Source organism: Bos indicus x Bos taurus, chromosome 18 (genome assembly GCF_003369695.1).
Source record: "Bos indicus x Bos taurus breed Angus x Brahman F1 hybrid chromosome 18, Bos_hybrid_MaternalHap_v2.0, whole genome shotgun sequence".
NCBI lineage: Eukaryota > Metazoa > Chordata > Mammalia > Artiodactyla > Bovidae > Bos > Bos indicus x Bos taurus.
In genome coordinates, this window is record NC_040093.1 from 52,370,317 (window position 1) to 52,387,784 (window position 17,468).

General features: G+C 54.0%; 1 protein-coding gene across 9 annotated transcripts in view; it reads right to left on the bottom strand.

Annotated features, from left to right (window-relative positions):
• BANP (BTG3 associated nuclear protein) overlaps positions 1-17,468 on the bottom strand; it is a 68,945-nt gene that overhangs the window by 18,061 nt on the left and 33,416 nt on the right. For 6 of the 9 annotated variants that reach the window (XM_027513837.1, XM_027513836.1, XM_027513839.1 and 3 more), the window contains exons 5-8: positions 15,475-15,591; positions 14,069-14,244; positions 6,692-6,931; positions 2,249-2,416 (exon numbers count right to left, since the gene is read on the bottom strand). In XM_027513837.1, coding sequence (XP_027369638.1) covers positions 2,249-2,416; positions 6,692-6,931; positions 14,069-14,244; positions 15,475-15,591 — 701 coding nt within the window. The remainder of the gene's footprint in view (positions 1-2,248; positions 2,417-6,691; positions 6,932-14,068; positions 14,245-15,474; positions 15,592-17,468) is intronic. The other 3 variants (XM_027513841.1, XM_027513840.1, XM_027513843.1) reach the window with 1 other exon arrangement.

The window sequence follows — 17,468 nt, forward strand, 5'->3', positions numbered from 1 at the left end:
TAAAGAATCTGCCTACAATGCGGGAGACCCTGGTTCGATCCCTGGGTTGGGAAGATCCCCTGGAGAAGGGAAAGGCTACCCACTCGAGTATTCTGGCCTGGAGAATTCCATGGACTGGATAGTCCATGGGGTTGCAAAGAGTTGGACATGACTGAGCGACTTTCACTTTCTAAGAATGGATTACTCAAAAAACTTCTAAAGATAAAGACATATTAGAGTGAAATACCTTGAGAAGTGGAATACAGGCATGAATGGAAGGACACAAAAGATATAAAACATCTGATTCTCGAAGAACAGACTTTTCGTGCACTTTTGATAGCTGAATGGTGCCTATCAACCTGTTATGGTATAGACTCCACTGACTACCCTTTTAAAAACTTACAATATAACAGCATTAAAACGTTAACACGTGCAACACATCAGAAACCTCCATTACTGAACTAACCACGCAATCAATAGCTCCCCACAAGCATGCAACTTCGTGAGAACCAATTTAAACCCATGTTTTATAATCTATATTGATATCAAAATCCAGCGCAAAAACGGGCCTTGGTTACTTGCTTACAATCCAAGAGCTACGGCAAGTGACGGGAGACAAGGTTTCCTGCTGAGGGAAGACCTCCCCGCCTGCTCCCAGCAGAGAGACACAGAAAGGGCAGCCTCTCACAGACCTTGCCCCCACTGGCTGGCGCTCCTCCACGTCCAGAGAGACACAAGGTCGGGAGCTGGTTCCCTGCAACCCTCACGTTCTGAGCCCTACACGGATGCTCCCCAACGAGAGCTGCAGGGAAAGCACTGGGGGTGTTTACACAATAAAGGGCAGCCCCTTAAACTCAAGCACATATAAAAATTCACACAGTGTGGCCAGACAGGAGTGTGAAATACAGATGTTTTAATAAATTGATACTTTAAAAGTCCCTTGAAACTAGTGATGTGGTTTGTGCTCAAACTGGCAGTACTAATCCAGCTTTAAATACAGCAGCCTTGGCTCAGATGCTCACCGACAGCATTTACTTGCCAGTTCCTCTTCTGTGTGCTGATAATTCAGAAGTAAACAAGGCAACCCCAGCTGGAATTACCACAAAGCCCAAATTTACGGAATCCTGGTTGACTGACATGTTCCTGGATTATGTCTGTCACCAGAAGAGCCTTAGGTACCAGATTCGCTGTGTCAGGCCTCGAGTACACAGGAAGATCAGAACAAAATCCCAGAGGCCCTTCAACCAACCACCCTGTGCGTATCAAGTTTGAGAGAAACATCAAGTCAACAGGAAGTTACAGAAACTGACAGAAGAACGTGCTGTTCCGTGTTTCTCTCAAAACTCTAAGGGCTCCAGGGCCTGAGGAAAGGGCCCTCTCTGGCTCCCAGGAGACCAATCTCCTGAGAGCAGCCCGAGCCCACCCCAGAGGTGCAGCGTGGAGAGCTGGGTGGATGGAGGCAGCAGCGCGCCCTGTAGCACCAAGAAGTCCGCCTCCAAGACCCAGAGGACAGCTGACCCAGCAGGATGACAGGGGGGTCCCCTGCCCCTGAGAAAGCTCTGGTCACTCTGGCCATGGAAGGTGCTACTGGACTCTGCAGACCTTCCCAGGGCCGGCCAGAGTCCATCCCAAAGGACATGTCCTGAGAACCGGAGCCTGCCCAGCATCGGCACTGAAGAGCCTGTTCGCCACCCACAAAAGGACACAAGGCCAACGGCCGCACCGAGCTGCTCAAACTCACAGCCTCTCAGGAGGAACACTGCTGTATTTATAAACAGAGAACAAACAAACCGAAGACACAAAAGTGCCATTAAACCAAATTACTGTCATTCAGCTGAAAGAAACACTAGTAACTGGAAGGAAAATGTTTAAATAAGTGAGCGAGAGTAAAGATGAAGCGTGTCATCATCAGCCCCTGCTAGAAACCAAGCCTGAGGGGCAAAGGGCGCTTTAGCAGCCAGCCCAGCCTCCCCCACCCCGGCTCGGACCCAGTCCAGGCTGGCTCAGGGCCTCACACAGGTGCTAGCTGGAAACACGGAGCTCCAAGACCGCTGCCCAGATGGGGGATCTGAACACCATCCCAAGGGGCGGCCAGAGAGCCAGCCACAGGCTAACCCACCGGAGGTCCTGGCCGAGACCCTCGTGATACTGCCAAGCCCAGGATGCTCCGCTCCTTGGCACCCGCACGGGAGCCTCTCCCAGGGCACGAGCGGACACGGAGCACGCTGCCTCTGATGGCCCCGGATCACCCACCCAGCTGCCCACAAACCTGAGGCTCCATACGAGGATGAGGACGGCGTCCTCCTGGAGAAGCTCTTGACGGCCAGGCTCTGGCCTCGCTGTTTTCGCCTCCAAGCTGTCCGACACTTGGAGTCGATACTCTGTTTGATTCGATACCAGTCGGATTCCGTGATTCCAAACTTATAGAAGAGGTGACCTGCAAAACACATCCGACGGGAGGAAGGTGAGGTGCGGCCTCCTGCCCAGCTGTGGTCAGGGCACGGCGGGAACAGAAAGCCTGACAGGCAAGAGCCACCTTGGGCGTGCCTGTCATGGGTGACGACGGCTTTCCGTTCATTTAACTTGAACTTTTTTGCCCTGATCCACTCACACCAGAGGGAGACAAGCTGCGAGCTGGGGGTGAGGGCTCCCACAGGCGTCCTGGATGCTCGTGCTCCAACTGTCTACCCAGATCTCGTACACAGCCTTCTGGGTCCCGAGGCCAAGATGAAGTCAAGGGTCCTGAGAGCTTTACCGAAACTGAAGCTTGTCACCCCTTTCATGCTGCCCAGCCGCCTCCTTCCCTCCTCTCACGTCTCAGCTCCAACGCGATCTAAATGATCCTCCCCTCAATCAGCCCACTTGACTCCAGAACCCTCCCAACTGCCACCCCCTAGATACTGATGATATTTACTCTGTTTCCTCCACAAACACATGCTCACCCATGCCTGCCAAGAACCCAGAACGTCCAAGCGAGGACAGACACATCAATGTTTGTTGACTAAATGCTGATTACAATTCATCTGAAGACATTCTTCCACAGCTATTTGAGTCTGAGGCTTATGGAAGTTCCCTTGCCTCCCCGTCTGCCTCCTCAGTCAGAACAGAAGTCCCTAAAGATAGAGACCAGCCTCCTCCCTGGAGCCCTCGCACACCCAGCCTAGTGGGCATCACGTCCACTGACTGCTGGCCAGAGAGGCAGGGACACCAGGCTGCAGCCCACCAGCACCCTCGCTGGTGGCCCCTACATTACAGCAAGCTCTCAGTGTGCAACACGGGCATCTGAGACCCCCTCCCACAGGAGATCCTGCCCTGCCAGCCCACCCATCTCTCAGTGGACCACCTCATCTCTTCCCTGTGCTCAACTGACAGAAAGAAACTGTCAGGAACGTGCAAACCACAAGAAATGCTTTTCACCAGGGTGACCTCCTGTCTAGCCGGTCACAAAGCTCCACTGAATAGAGAGAAAATAAGTGGATGAAATCCAAAAATTTAATAAGAAGATTAAGCTGAAAAACTTCCTGTTTTGACTGCTAAGAGCACCAAGTCTGGAGTATCTGCTGAGAGAGAAACTGATGCCCCAAATCTGAGATCTGCTCCATGGGGACCACAGCCCCTAGAAGAATCAAAACAAAGGGAGTGTCTGTTTTCTTAAGTAAACTATATTTTCTTTTGTCAAAACACCTCTTGACTTTTTGTGAACACAAGCTAAGACATTTTTAACTCTAAACAGAATGACAACCAAAATGTCTGTAATCCTGATAAAGAGTGACGGGGTTAAGGAGGGCTGGGTTTAGGGGATCGGCAGGGCCGCGGTACCTCCGTGCTGGTTTCCAGGTCATCTCTAACCAGAGTCGTCCCTCACTATTTACTGAGGGATGGCTCCATGCAAGGGATGGCTCTAAGTGCAGGGCAAGCTCACAAAGTCCCAGCCAGTTATTCACTTGAGCGACAAGAGAACCCAAGTACCAGCCACAGTTACAATAGAACTCAAACACTGACTGAATCTAACTATTGGAACTACAATCGTATAATCACTGGGGACTGACCACTAAATACAGTCGTACAGTCACAGGAAGAGCCAGCTACCAACTACAGTTGCAGAGGAGCCCAAACACAGGCAAAGAGCTGATGACCACACGCATGTCCACCACCTCGTCAGGGGCCTGCTCCAATACAGACGAATCCCTGCAGACCACCCTCCAGCCCCTCCTGCCTTCTGCGCAAGGAAAACACCTTCCAAATGCCTCGAGGGATCAACAAGATTATGCAAACTTTCAGAACTTGTTACTAACAGAAAAGAATATATACAAGACACATGAAGGTGTACAAATATAAGAAACAAACAAAAACGTTAATACCTAAATTTGACTTTGTAAAAACCAACCTGCCAGTTCAAAACCTGGCTTATGTCCTTTAAAGAAAAAATACACATTCCATAGTTCTGCACTAAGCATTTTTAGAAGCTTCTAAGACATCTTATTACATAGTTCTTTCCAACAGTGACTCAAGACTCCAGCTCTATGGCAGATGCCCCCATGATGGCTGCCAAGAAAAACTAAGGAAGGAACCAGCAGCACCGATGCCCCCTCACCAAGGGGCTCGGCTCTGCCCCGGGAACCATACGGGGCGGGGCGGGGGTGGGCACCGAAGGCTGGCGCCACAGCTGGGCTTCCTCTCACTTTGCCAAAGGCGTCCCTCATCTTTTCTGACAGCTCTGAGCAACCTCAGCTGAGTGAAAGGAGGAGGGAAGCTCCCATAATGAGTGATAAAAAGATTACTTTGAATTAACTGCTTTTCACACTTGTTGAAGCATTTTATCTCAAGTCATTTGATGCTCCTAAGAAAACCTCATGAAATAAGAACGCCACTATCCTCACTTCAGCTCCAAAGCTGAGTTATCAGCGAGGAGTGAGAACCAGCCTGAAAATTCAAGCCTTCGGCGCCCACCCATGTAGAGAAGAAATGGCCACAGACAGCCCAGCAGCCCCTCCCCACCCCAGCACCTCAGGACTCTCCGTCTCAGTGCTTGGTCTTAGCAGCAGACAAGCCAGCCAGCCCCTCAGCGGCTGGTGGGGGCACGGGGGACTGCAGCAGGCAAGCCCCACCCTGCCACGGGCGCCCTGCCCCTTGGAGTGTGAGGAGAGCCCACTCCAGGGTGCCCTGAGAGTCAGGGCCCCACCTGCCTCTGCTTCTCACAGGCTCCCTCCCCCCACCAGCCCACACTGACCACGACTTCCTCCTAGCCCCCAGAGAGGCGTGCTGGGCTGGGCCTGGAGGAGCCTGATCACCCGGGGTTCCAAAGAACCCAGGCCCTGAGCACTGTACTGAAATGCGCCCCAAAGTTCACATCCACGCCCAGGACCCAGAACGTGGTGATGCTCCTGGACACAAGGTCGCTGCAGACATGAGGAATTAACCACAGAAGTGGTCACACTGGAGTTCAGTGGGCTCTGAATGCAGCAGGACAGGGCTGCCAGGAGGAGAGGAGAGAGACACAGACACACAGGATCACACGGCCATGTGATGACAGACCCTGACTCGTGCTGCTACAAACCACGATGGCCACGGGCCACAGGCTGTGAGCCTCCACCACAGACAAGACAGACTCACCCCCAGCCCTCCCAGGGAGACGGGCTCTGCAAGAACCATGGTCTCAACCTCATGGCCCCAGACACGGCCAGCCTGTCACACACCAGAGAGGCCAGTGTCAGTGGGGCTCTGGGTCCCTGTGGACCATCATCAACACCATCTCTGCCCCAGGCTGCCTCGGGAAAACCTGACAACAGTCCTCATGCACACGTGATTCCCATCTGTGCTGCTAAATCACATCTCCCGGCATGGGGGTCTCTCCATGTTGTCCCCCTCACAGCCGTCTTCAAAGACCTGTCACTCAGGGCCCCGGGGGGCATGCCAGCCTCATCTCTAGTCTCATGAGATCAGCCAGAAGGCTCCCGCAGCCTGAGCAGATGCCTATGTGACTCACCAGTAAAGCCCTGAGAACTAGGCTACAGCTCTATCAATTCAATGGGGAAAAGGCAACTGCTCTGTCTTTAGATCCTAAGCCTCACAACAACGTGGCCAATTTCTTTACATTTACAATAAAGAGCTCCTTTTTGCACAGAGCATGTGAACTGTATGGCTGGTCATCCCAGCTTGTGGGGGCCCGTTAACCCTGGGGAAGCCTGAAGAAGCTGGCATCCCGCATGTTTCTCGCTCAGTAACTTTGCTCCCTCACTCAAAGAAGTGCTTGTGATTCAAATGCTAATTTTTTTCCCCACCCCTGGAAAAAACCGAGCAAGGAAAATACTTCTGATAATCAGAAAAAAAGAAAAAATGTAAAACCCAGTCTTGTCCACAGTGAGGTGGATGTGGCTGGCGGTGGTGACAGTGGGTTCCTGACCCAGGAGGTGGCTGGCGTGCCCGAAGTCAGAAGAAGTCTGAAAAAGAAACTGCAGGGACTTCCCTGGTGGGCCAGTGGTTAAGACTCCACGCTTCCACTGCAAGGGGCATGGGTTCGATTCCTGATCGAGGAACTAAAACCCCACATGCCAAGAAGTGTGGCCATAAAATTAAAAAAAGAAAGCTAAGTGTAAGCTAAGTGTACGTGTACGGGGCACCCGCTCCTGACCAGCTCTGACCCAGAGCCGCCCACCCCACCTCTGGGGGTCCCCCGGTGCCCGCCCCCAGCGGGACCAGGGGTGGCACTTACACCGGATGCCGTAGATGGTCAGGGGGTCGAGCTGCTTCTTGCCGTGCTTGCCCTGGCCTGAGAGGTTGGAGACGGCCTGCACCTCGCGGTGGAAGAGGTAGTCCAGCAGCGTGAGCGCCATCTTCTCGGCCGTGCGGCAGTTGGTGCTGATGTGCAGCATGTCGGAGGGGATGATGGCACAGCGCACCCGCATCTCGGGGTTATTCTCGTCCCCCAGCCACGTGCCGTTGGGGTAGTCCTCTGGAAGACAGAGGGGTCCGGGTGAGCCCCGCGGCCCACAGTGCCCATGCCCCCAGCTTCCTTGAGGGGAGCCTGGGGGGCGAGCGTCTGGAGCTCAGCTCACTCAGGAGGACCTGCCCTCTCGACCTCAGTGAGGCAGCCAGGGACGCTCTCGCGACGGGCAAGAAACCGAAGGAGGAAATGGGGCGGCAGGGCATCAGGGCGGCTGGCACCCACTCCTCCCGGCAGGAGGCAGGAGCCCACCTGTCTGCAAGCCCAGCAGCACCCCGCCAGCTCTGTCAGCAATGAGGGGCGACGCTACACCCTGACAGGGGCCAGTGTCCCCGACACGCCTCCCCCCGTCTGTCACAGCCTCCCGGGAGTTGCAGGATTGACTAAGTGTGTGAAAGGGCTTAACGCTGTCAAACAAACATCAGCTTTAAAAATCCTCATCTTTCAGCCGAAGGAAACTCCACTTAGGAACGCAAATCAAGAGAATGCTTGACGCTGCTCGCACAGTGGCCGTTCCAAGCACTCCTTCTGATCCTCATGTGGAAGCAAGTTGAGCCGCAAGGCGGCCCCTCAAAGCGCCTGCACTTGGGGGCACGGTGACAGGAGGGGGAGTTAAACCTCACAGGGGGACCCGGCTTCCTGCAAAGGATCGCCAGGCCAGGGGCCTTAAAGTCATGTTCCAGCCAGGCTTGTCACTGTTTCAAGATTTCTCATGAAATTTATTTTGAAATGTCCTGATATTTACATTCTGGCCTCTATGCACAAAAAAAGGCCCCACAAAGGGCAGCCAACCCGCCCAGCTTTGCCACAGGCCTGGAAAAGAGCACAGGCCAAGAGGCCGGTTGTCTGGAACTTGCACGCTCTGCTTTGCTCTGCGAGGGCGGCCTCTCCAGGCCAGGCTCCTGAATCACGCAATTTCCTCGAACACCAGGCAAGGCTCAGCAGCCCCATCATGACAACCATGTCACCCCTGGGCTGGCCAGCCACTAGAGGGGTGAGGGAGGCTGGCTCCTGACATTGGCTAAGGACAGAAAACAGATCACAAGTCTGACTTTTGGAACTCAGAGTAAGAGATGAGTAAGAAGAACCACTTCTCAGGAACAGGCTGGTTTGGAGGCAAAGAGGGGGAGCCAGGAGCAGCTTTCTGCCATCAGCCACCTGTGGCATTTACCTAACCACAGAAAAAGCAAGTGGACACATGATCCAAATGTGATGCGAAGGGACTTCTAGAGGCACTGGCTCAGGCACTGCTGGAATGCCCCAAAGGCACCAGCTCCCAGTGAGTTTATTAACTTACCTACAGAGAGTGGCAACTCTATGCCCGGCACTGGGTCTAATGCTCAAGATCTAAACCCTCAGTGAACCTAGAATGACAGGCTTAACGACACCAGAGTGGAAGGACTTCCCTCCACCTGCAGCCATCCGGCCACGAAGCAAGTAGGGGCAGGACGGGTGAGGGAAGCGGGGAGAGAATTGGAGGGGTCACTGCAGGAAGGCGCCCTGCAGGCTGGTGCAAGGACCTGCAGGCTTCAACCCCAACCTCCACACCGCCAAAGACCCTGCAGTTTTTCTCAGGAACAAGTATTATGAATTCTGTGCAGCCAGCTCCTATGTTTAGACAATATTTTTAAAGCAAACACTGGACAAGAGTTCAGTGTCATTTTCCAAACCGTGAGTCAACATCATGTCAAAGTGATGCCACACCTGTGTGTAGAGGAGGCGGGACACCAGGTGGGTCAGAACGGGGCGCCGGCAGGGGTGTTCTGACTCGGCTTCTCCATCACAGACTCCAACTGACATCAGCTTCCCTGGGGGGCTGCCTGTACACATACCCCTACTTGGCTCCCAGAGCCTGTGTGCGCGCCGTGTTCGTCCCTGCTGGACCCGCAGACCAGAGGCTGGGGAAGGGAGGGAACCGGTGCCAAAAGCCCTTAGCGAGAGGTCCTCTGGTGCCCCGGGCCGGTGCTAGGAGCGCCCACCTGTCCAAGCCCTGGACCTGGCCCTGCTGCCATTCTTCCAGACGCCACCCACCAGGAGCCACCAGGCTCCAGTGACGATGGAGGAAACAGGCCGGGGCCACACCACGCTATCCCCCACACACAGAGACACAGGACACAGAGGGCAAGAGGCAGACACTGTCCAGCTGATCTGAGAAGGAGAAACGAGGAAGTTATCTCATCTATGAAACTGAATTCTCAGGAAGGCAAAACACCATGTCCAGTGGATGAACAAGTTTCCAAACCAAAACTAATCCTGGTTTTCTATGTAAACAGTAAGCACCCATCATGCTGCCTGATGGAAACTACCCAGGCTTCACAGATGAGCTCTGGGAACCCTGTGGCAGACGCGAGCATGGGAGAACACAGCGAGGAAGTGACCAAACGGCCACCGTGAGCACAGGCGCGAGGCCGCGAGGACAAATCCTGGACCCACGAGGGCTGTTTCCTCACCCAGCTCCCTGCTGACACGTGGCCCCAGCCCCGGAGGTGGCACATGGGCCGCAGGGCAGTTACCAGCACACTCTGGAGGATGAAAGACGTCACTTCAAGCTCCTACACGAGTAGAGGACACAGCACCCTCCACATTCCCTGGCCCAGATGCTCTGTCCTCACCCGGGGCACCGGTCACAACTGTCGACACAGCCCTGTCTCACCTCTGGCCCGACACGGGGGCCAGAGCCTAGCCTGACAGTGACAATGAACCGTGCCTTTTAAATGTAAAATAAGATGGAGCACCTGCCCACATAAATATTTGAGAAATCTGCCTTTTGACAATTCAAAAAGAATATATTTATTTTGCTAAAATAGCTTGGTCCAGTTTTGGCAGCTGAAACAATAGATTCTAGTAGCTCTATTTAAAAACTACCAGTTGGATTTTAAGAAAAATAAACTTGCTTTCTACTCCAATCATTTAAATCTTTAATTAAATTAACTGACACTTCTGAAAAACCTATTTGAAGAAAACCCTTCAGCCAGTAACTTGAACTTTCTAACCACTCAAATAGCTCAGAATACAAATATGTGTTTCGAGGCTCTATTTTAGTTCCAGGAAAATGAAATGAGGAGAAAGCAATGAATTAAAGAGGATGACTGCATTCTCAAGGGTGTCGAGCCGAAGCAGAGAAAGCAGCCAGCTGTGTCCCCACCTCCCCACCCGCTGACGTGCACACATACATGTGTATATACACGCATACACATGTGTACATCATGTGAATACAAAGGCCCACCTCCTGAGCTGGTGGCACACACCCCGACACGTCAGCCAACACCAGGGAGACGTGACTCCAAGCTGCCCGGCTGTCCCTGGACCGAGGCGTGCGCACCCCTGCATCCCTCTTCTTCAAGTGCAAAGCTGATCATGTAGGGTGGACAGGATGGTCTCTAACCTGTGCCTCCTGCAAGCCAGGACTTCACATGCATTACTGCAACTCAGGGACTCTGAGAAAATGCCCCACGAGGCATCACCCCGCCTCCAAAGCAAAGGGCAACCCCCGAATCCATGGACTGTGACCTGCACACCCTGCCCATGCCTCATGCAGGCTGGGAGGCCACCAACCACTCCAGATGCCATCTCCCAGCCAAACCCAGCCCATCACCCGAACTCTCTCCAAATATGCCAGGGGCTCACCCATGGGGTCCCAGAAGCCTCTAAGTCCTGTCCAAGTGGCTGTGATGGACGGAAAGGTCCCCCAGATACCCTGGGCTCCAGTCCCCCTCAACCCTCACTGATGACTGGCTCAAATCTCTGCAGCCACAAAAGGGGACTGGGGACACATTTCAGTCTCCAGTTAAAGGATGGTGAACAAGCTGAGAGAGGGCAACCTTCCCCATTCACTACAGGCTTCGGGGTGCATGGGTGACCATGCAGGAGCTGAGGAAGGTCACGGGAGGTCAGGTCCTCAAGGCAGGCCTCTAGCCTCTCCAGGCCAGCCTCAGAGGACACCCTGTGTCATGAGTGGGTGCTGGGCTGCACTTCCACCAGGCTTTCAGACAGGCTGCCCCAGCTGCTCGTGAATTTCTCTGCGTGTGACATGTAGGCTGTGGGGGTACCGAGGGGCCTGGGAAGGGGCTCAGAGAGGTTTCCAGAATCTGCTTCATGGGCTGCCTCCCAGCACAACCACATACTACCCTTCGTATCCTATGCCAACCCGAGTCCTTCTGAGTGAAGGTATTACACCTTTCTTCAAGGCTCCCGAACCACCTGCTCCTTCCAGGCTCCACTTCCCTGCCACAACCCTGCCCCAGCATACCCCAGGAAGGTGCATAAAATCATTTCACTGACTTGGGGCTTTGCGACATGCACAGGCTGATTTCTGACAATAATTCAGTTTTCATTAAGGTACTTCTCTACTGAAAGCAAGTTCCAAATATCTTATATGCAGGATCAGTCCAGCTCTGTAAGAATTATCAAATGCATAAACAGAAAGAATTAAAACTCGTCATTAAGAATCTAATGAAATCCCTTCATTAATGAAGAGATCCCATTTTCAGTCCATGCTGGCTAGTCTGTTTCCTCAACTCAGCTCACCAGCTTAGTCGCTGAACTAAGAGACCAAAACCTGTACACATACTGTCAGTACTTAACCAAAGACAGGAGTGAACTACGACCTCTCTCTGCCAGGGGCGGGGTGGAGGGCAGGAGCTAAGGAGTAAGCCTACGGCTCACCGCCCCTCTCCCAGCTAGCACTTCCCTCTGATTCAAATGGAGCCGGTGCTGCGGCAGCCAAAAGTGCCAAATTAAGACACAGTAAACCCCTGACACCTCCAGATCTATCAGGGAACAGCACGGCATGCCAACCCACGCAGACCATGTGGGATTTCTAAAAAATAACCATTCTGAAAATCCGTGGTTCTCTGCAGTGAGGCACAGAAGTACTCTGGTAAGAAGATCAGAGCATGTGTCCAGTGCAGCCCTGGGCTCTTATCAGAAGGAAGAGGACTCTGGCCCCTCAGTGCCTACGAGCTAATGCCACTTCTCCGATAGGCACTCCCCAGGCCTGGCGGGTCAGTCCAGGGAGGGTGTGTCAGGGAAACAGCTAATCCCCCGCTCAGAGCATCCGAATCGCTCGGGATGTTGACCAGACAGCCTGTGGCAGCTCCACAGGACTCGTCCTCACGTTAGCTCCTCTCCCTGCGTCCTCGTGCACAGCAGCCACTTAGGTGCATGCGCCATCTCTGCTCCATCTTCACAAACCCCAGGCTAACTGAGGACACTCAACCCAACACTCAGGACGCTGGAACTGCGGGGGGACCTTCCGGAGAACAGGGGTAACCTCCTACTCAGACCCCTAGAAAACCTGTACTTTTTCCCTATAGATGTTAATACTAAGAAGCTCAAACTGTGATTCCTTTATGTACATTCACATCTGACTCAGTCTGTAGCTTCCCCCACTGAAATATATTTCACATTAATCATACCACATTAATAATAGACAACATCTGTTTTTATGATAATCCCAGACTCCCCCAACTGACCCCATGTCATGTTTGGAGCTGATGCCATTAAACCAAACAAATTAGGTCTAAAGTAAGTAGCCAGATCTAGGGAGGTTATTTACCCAAAACCCACATGGATGAAGAATAAGAACTTTCTCTGCAACTGTTGCAAGTGTAATTTTCATTCGCTTTCCACCAGGATGAAGTCAGGAGCACCTCTCTTCCTCACACCTAATGAGCCAGAGACTAGTGCCCCTGACCCAGCGATTCCACTCCCAGGTATCAGCCCCAGAAAAATGAAAACACACACAGAACCCTGCACACAGACGTGCAAAACAGCACTGCTCACAACACTCAGAAAGTGGGCACAGCCCCGGTGTCCATCGATGAGTGATGGACAAACAGCACGTGTCTCCATGATGGGCCGTCACCCGGCCAGAAAGAAGAATGAAGCATTCGTGCAGGCCACAGGAGGGCGCTACCACTTCCCGCAGGTGAAACCTGCACGACCAGCAGGAAGCCGGTCAGAGGCCGAGGGATGGAGGACCGGGCAAGGGGTCCTGCCCTGGGGTCTCTCTGGGGAAAACACCCTGGACTCGGACAGTGGTGCTGTGCATGCTGTGAACGGACTAAAGCCTGCCAGCACGTCTGCTTTAAGATGGTCGGTTTCATGGAATGGAAAGCTTTTCCCTGTGCCCACTCTGACATCTCAATCCTGCAACTTGTGTTAGAGTTGAAAAGAACTTTGTTTTCAACATTTTAATGTGGTAACAAGTCTTTCAAAAGAGACAGTCTTTGTCCGTAGAAAAATCTACACTTTTAGGAAAAAATCAACAACTTGGACAGAGGAGCAGAAACACCCCACCAGCCCTCCCTAGTTAACAAACTACAAGCTTGAGAACTTGGTGACACGATGCTACGTCTGCTGAGTAATCACATCTGTCTTTCCAGGCGCTGTCGTAAGGCCTGTTTGGGAAACGTTAACTCAACCTTCGAGAGCAGGACAGAGCTGCCAGGAGGCAGGAACTCTCTGGAGCACAAGCCAGGCCACCTCCCAGACCCAGGGCCAGGTTGAGAGTGGACCCCAGACCCCACAGGAGAGAGGACAGTCCCCCTACATCACATTGGGCAGGGGCGGCACAGCCCCCAGCATGGCCTCAACCTGGACACGCAGTCCCTCTGAATGGAACCCTGACCCTCATCAGAGACAAAGGACAGAGCTGTGGTCAGACAAGTGAGCCGACCGCCAGCTATCAAGTCACAACTGCCCATCACCAGAACCAGATTCAGCTAGTGAAACTGACTGAAAACGATTTTGTAAATCAGTATTAACATGGAGAGATTCCTACCATGCAGTGGGGAGAAGCAAGTTACAGGATGGTAAATAGAGTATGTGATTTATAGAGCTCTCTGGACCAGAAATGTTTCCAGTTATTCTCACTTCGTCATTTTTATATTTTATCATCTTTCAAAAGCAATAAATATATATTACTTTTCTAAACAATGGGGGAAAAAACCTGAGCCCTGTGGGGATTTCACTCTCCATCTGGTCAGAAATTCACACATCACTGCCAGTCATCCCCCTCCGTGGTCACGAGTGAACAGTCCGTGTGTCGCAGGCCCTGCGGCTCCAGCCCGTTCAAGGGCCCTGCGGCTCCAGCTGTTCAAGGGCCACTGCACACCCGTTACCTCACGTGCGGAGAGGACGCACCTTCCGAGTTCAGGGTGATGAGGGTGACGTTGTTGCCGATGTTCTGGCTTCCTGACTGCCCACAGTTGGAGACGGAGTCGCTGGCCTCGGACCCGCTCTCTCCATCCTCGTTGTGGCTGTCCTCCTGACCTGGCACCTTCACCACGATGGTGTTCTGCCGACGCCCGGGCACCGCGCTGCGCGGAAACAGAGACACCAGCAGCGTGGTGAGAGAAGCACGGCAGCACGTGGAGACAGTTCCGCACGCACGCTCCCCCGCACGCCTCGGAGAGACGTACCCCGGCACGCGCACCGAGCCACCAGCCTTCCCGCAGCTCTTTCTGCTCACGTTAACAGCAGGAAGCAGTCTGCGGCTCCAAGAAACTGCACGAAACTCGAAACGTTTTAAGGAAGTGAAATCACAACAGGCTGTGACTCGAGGCCGAGCACACGGCCTCCCGTCACAGAGGGCACCCTGCATAGCACTGCCGTCCGGGTCACAGCGACTTCTTGGAAAGCGTCTACAGACTCAGATGACAGCCTCAAACTGCTCCGTCCCGGGACATTCTGAACAAGACGTCCCGGGAGGATGCAGCTCTCGCTCCCAACGGTCTCCCGCTGACAGAAGCTGCTCGAGTGGGCTAACAAAGCCAGTCAAGAGCCTCCTGGGGGACCCTCTCACCACCACAAGGGACCCTGATACGGAACAGTGAGACACCACCAGGAAACCAGACCACCACAGCTCCAAAACGTGCTCAAAATAAAAAAAAAATTTATCTGGAGACACGTGACCCTTCGACTTCCTTTAAGAGACTGCTGCACCCAGAGAGGGGAAGCAGTGAGATGTCCCTGCTCGAGGGGGCTCCATCCCGGGGAAGGGGATCCATCCCAGGGCTGGACCTCACTAAATGCTCCCAACCTGCCATGACCGCCACCCTCGCCAGGCCCGTCTCATGGGCTGCCTGCTCCGTGGCCTTGGCCCCGTGTCTGCACCCACCTCCCTTGGCCAGGCTCCTGGGGGCCTGGGCCACAAGGAAGAAGCAGGACTGCTGCAGGAGGGCCTGAGAGACTCGCTGGGAAGCAGCGTGGCGGGGCCAACGCCACGGGGAGGGGGGGCCCGTACCTGAGGGGCAAAGATGCCCGCCACGCACCCTCGCCTCAGCTTCAGGTTACAGCCGAAGCGTCTCCAGAGAGAAAGGAGTGGAGAAGGCACCACCTCTAAATGCCTCCACCACTTGGCCAATGAGACGGGGTGTCCGCCGACCCGACATGCTCGGACAGACAGACAGACAGATGGGAGTGAGGTGAGAGGACAGGGTGCGCGGACCACAGTGAGCACACAGGGCCCGACGACACGAGCGACCCGGACGCCGCCCCGTCCCCGGGGCCCGGCGGTGGTGGTGAGAGGTGGGGGTCGTGCTACTGACTTGCTAATGACATTTTCCAGGGGCTCCGGTGCCCTGCCGCTCAGGGGGTCTTCCATCTTGGCTACAACGGCGTTCTGCCGATCACTGTTGAGAATTACTGTAGTCTGGGGGACGACGCTAGGGAACAAAAGAATCACAGAGAAAAGAAGACCTTAACACAACAGCGTTCATGGTGAGAGCAGAGTCATCAACAGTCAACGTCCCTGCCCTGCTCCGAGCAGGGGAGGCCCAACAGGGCCCCCCGACGTACATGAGCAACACCGGCATAGGGCCAGCTGGGGCAGTGGGGGGCTTCTTGACAGAGTCTAAGCCTGCTCCTTGTTGGTACCGGCAGGAGAAGTGGCTTAGGAATGTTCACATCTTTACGGAGAAGAGATGGGTGTCACAGCTGTCACTCGACAGGGAATTCCCTTCTGAAATCTAGGCTTTCGGTCCCTTGCCAGGTGAGAGTGCTGTGCGCAAAGGGGCAAACCTTTGAGGCAGGGGCCGGGGGTGACTGCACAGCACTGACCGCTGGGTTCTGCCAGGCCAGTGCAGGACCCACAGCCCAAGGCCGGAGGCTGTGCTTTGAAGAAAATCATGCTCAAAGAACTGTGCCCTGACAGGGGCTGTTTCTCGGGGGAAATGTGTGTTTAAACATGTGGGAGACACAGTCATCGAGACTTCTTGCTCCTGAGACCTCCAATCCTCGGCATGCCTTGTGCAGAAAGAACAGGTGGTTGGGATGCACAGCTATGTCACCCAGGAAGAACGTCATCCCTAGACCTCACCCCCCAAAAATCAGCGCTGGGAAGACCCTGTTTTTACAGGCGGAGCACTCACATACCCAAAAGCACCCATGAGAACCCCACCCCCCCCATCCCAGCCACACACTGTCAACACCCCCAAAATCAGAAGCACAAATGGTACCATTTCCTGCCATTTGACACAGTGAATCATAGGACCATGGGGTGTTCTCCTAAAATAAAAACACAGTCACTGCATTCCACTCACAGCCATTATCATCTTCTTAGTTATTCTACTCAATTGTCAGTGACACCGGAGGTAACCCCCCAGGCCCTGACAACCCACCCACAGGTCCGCATCACAGGTGTCCAGGTACTGAGGTGACATGTATGGGCTCCTATGTGACGGCCTCAGCGACTCGTGTCAAAACAGGAGACGGTATTTTCCCAAGTGTGTTCCCAGAAGGCTGGTGTCACCCAGGTCCCCACACAGAGACATTCATCCCCTCACCCCAGTGGCGTGTGAGCCCTTTCACGGGCTGAGAGGTAAGCCACAAACAACAGGTTAAAACGGGTTCACACCAATGTCTGGTAGAGTCGCTGACTAAATGGGCCTCTGCTTCCCACAGGACCTCAAGGTGGAGAGAACGCTGGTCTGAGGCAACCACTTCAAGCTGGAGCAAAGCCAGCCCAGGGGGCACCTGGCTCCGTAGGTGTGCAGGGCCCTCAGTGACTCAACTCCCTGAGGCCCTCCTTCCAGAAGGTACGACGTCCTAAAGATGACCCCTGGGACAGCACCTCTGGCCAACGTGGTTGCTCACTTTCACAAAGCCTCCCCTCAACCACACCAAGGAGCCCCGTCCACCCAGACGTGAGATAGGAGGTGCCCTGCGGGGGTCCCTCCTCACCACCTGCCTTCCACAAAGCACACGTGAAACCACGACTGCCGGTTTCAGCGCCCAGAGCTGCACATAACCTGCAGTGACGGGCTGCCGAGGCCGCTGGCACGCGGGGGAGGCGGTGAGGAGCCTCCACCCCCACACCCTGACCTACACAAAGCTTCTCAGGACTCAGAGCTGTCAAACCTGAAGACAGAAACAGAAGCGCTGAGCCCTGCTTCATTTTAAGTGATGGATCACTCAAGCCAGCCAGAGATTCAGGAAGTAACTCACACTAAAGCCCCATCCATCTCGGGGTGGGAGGGGGGTGGGTAGGGGGGGTACATTCACAATACTGCATTGTTAAGAGTTAGTTGTAAACTAGTAGTAA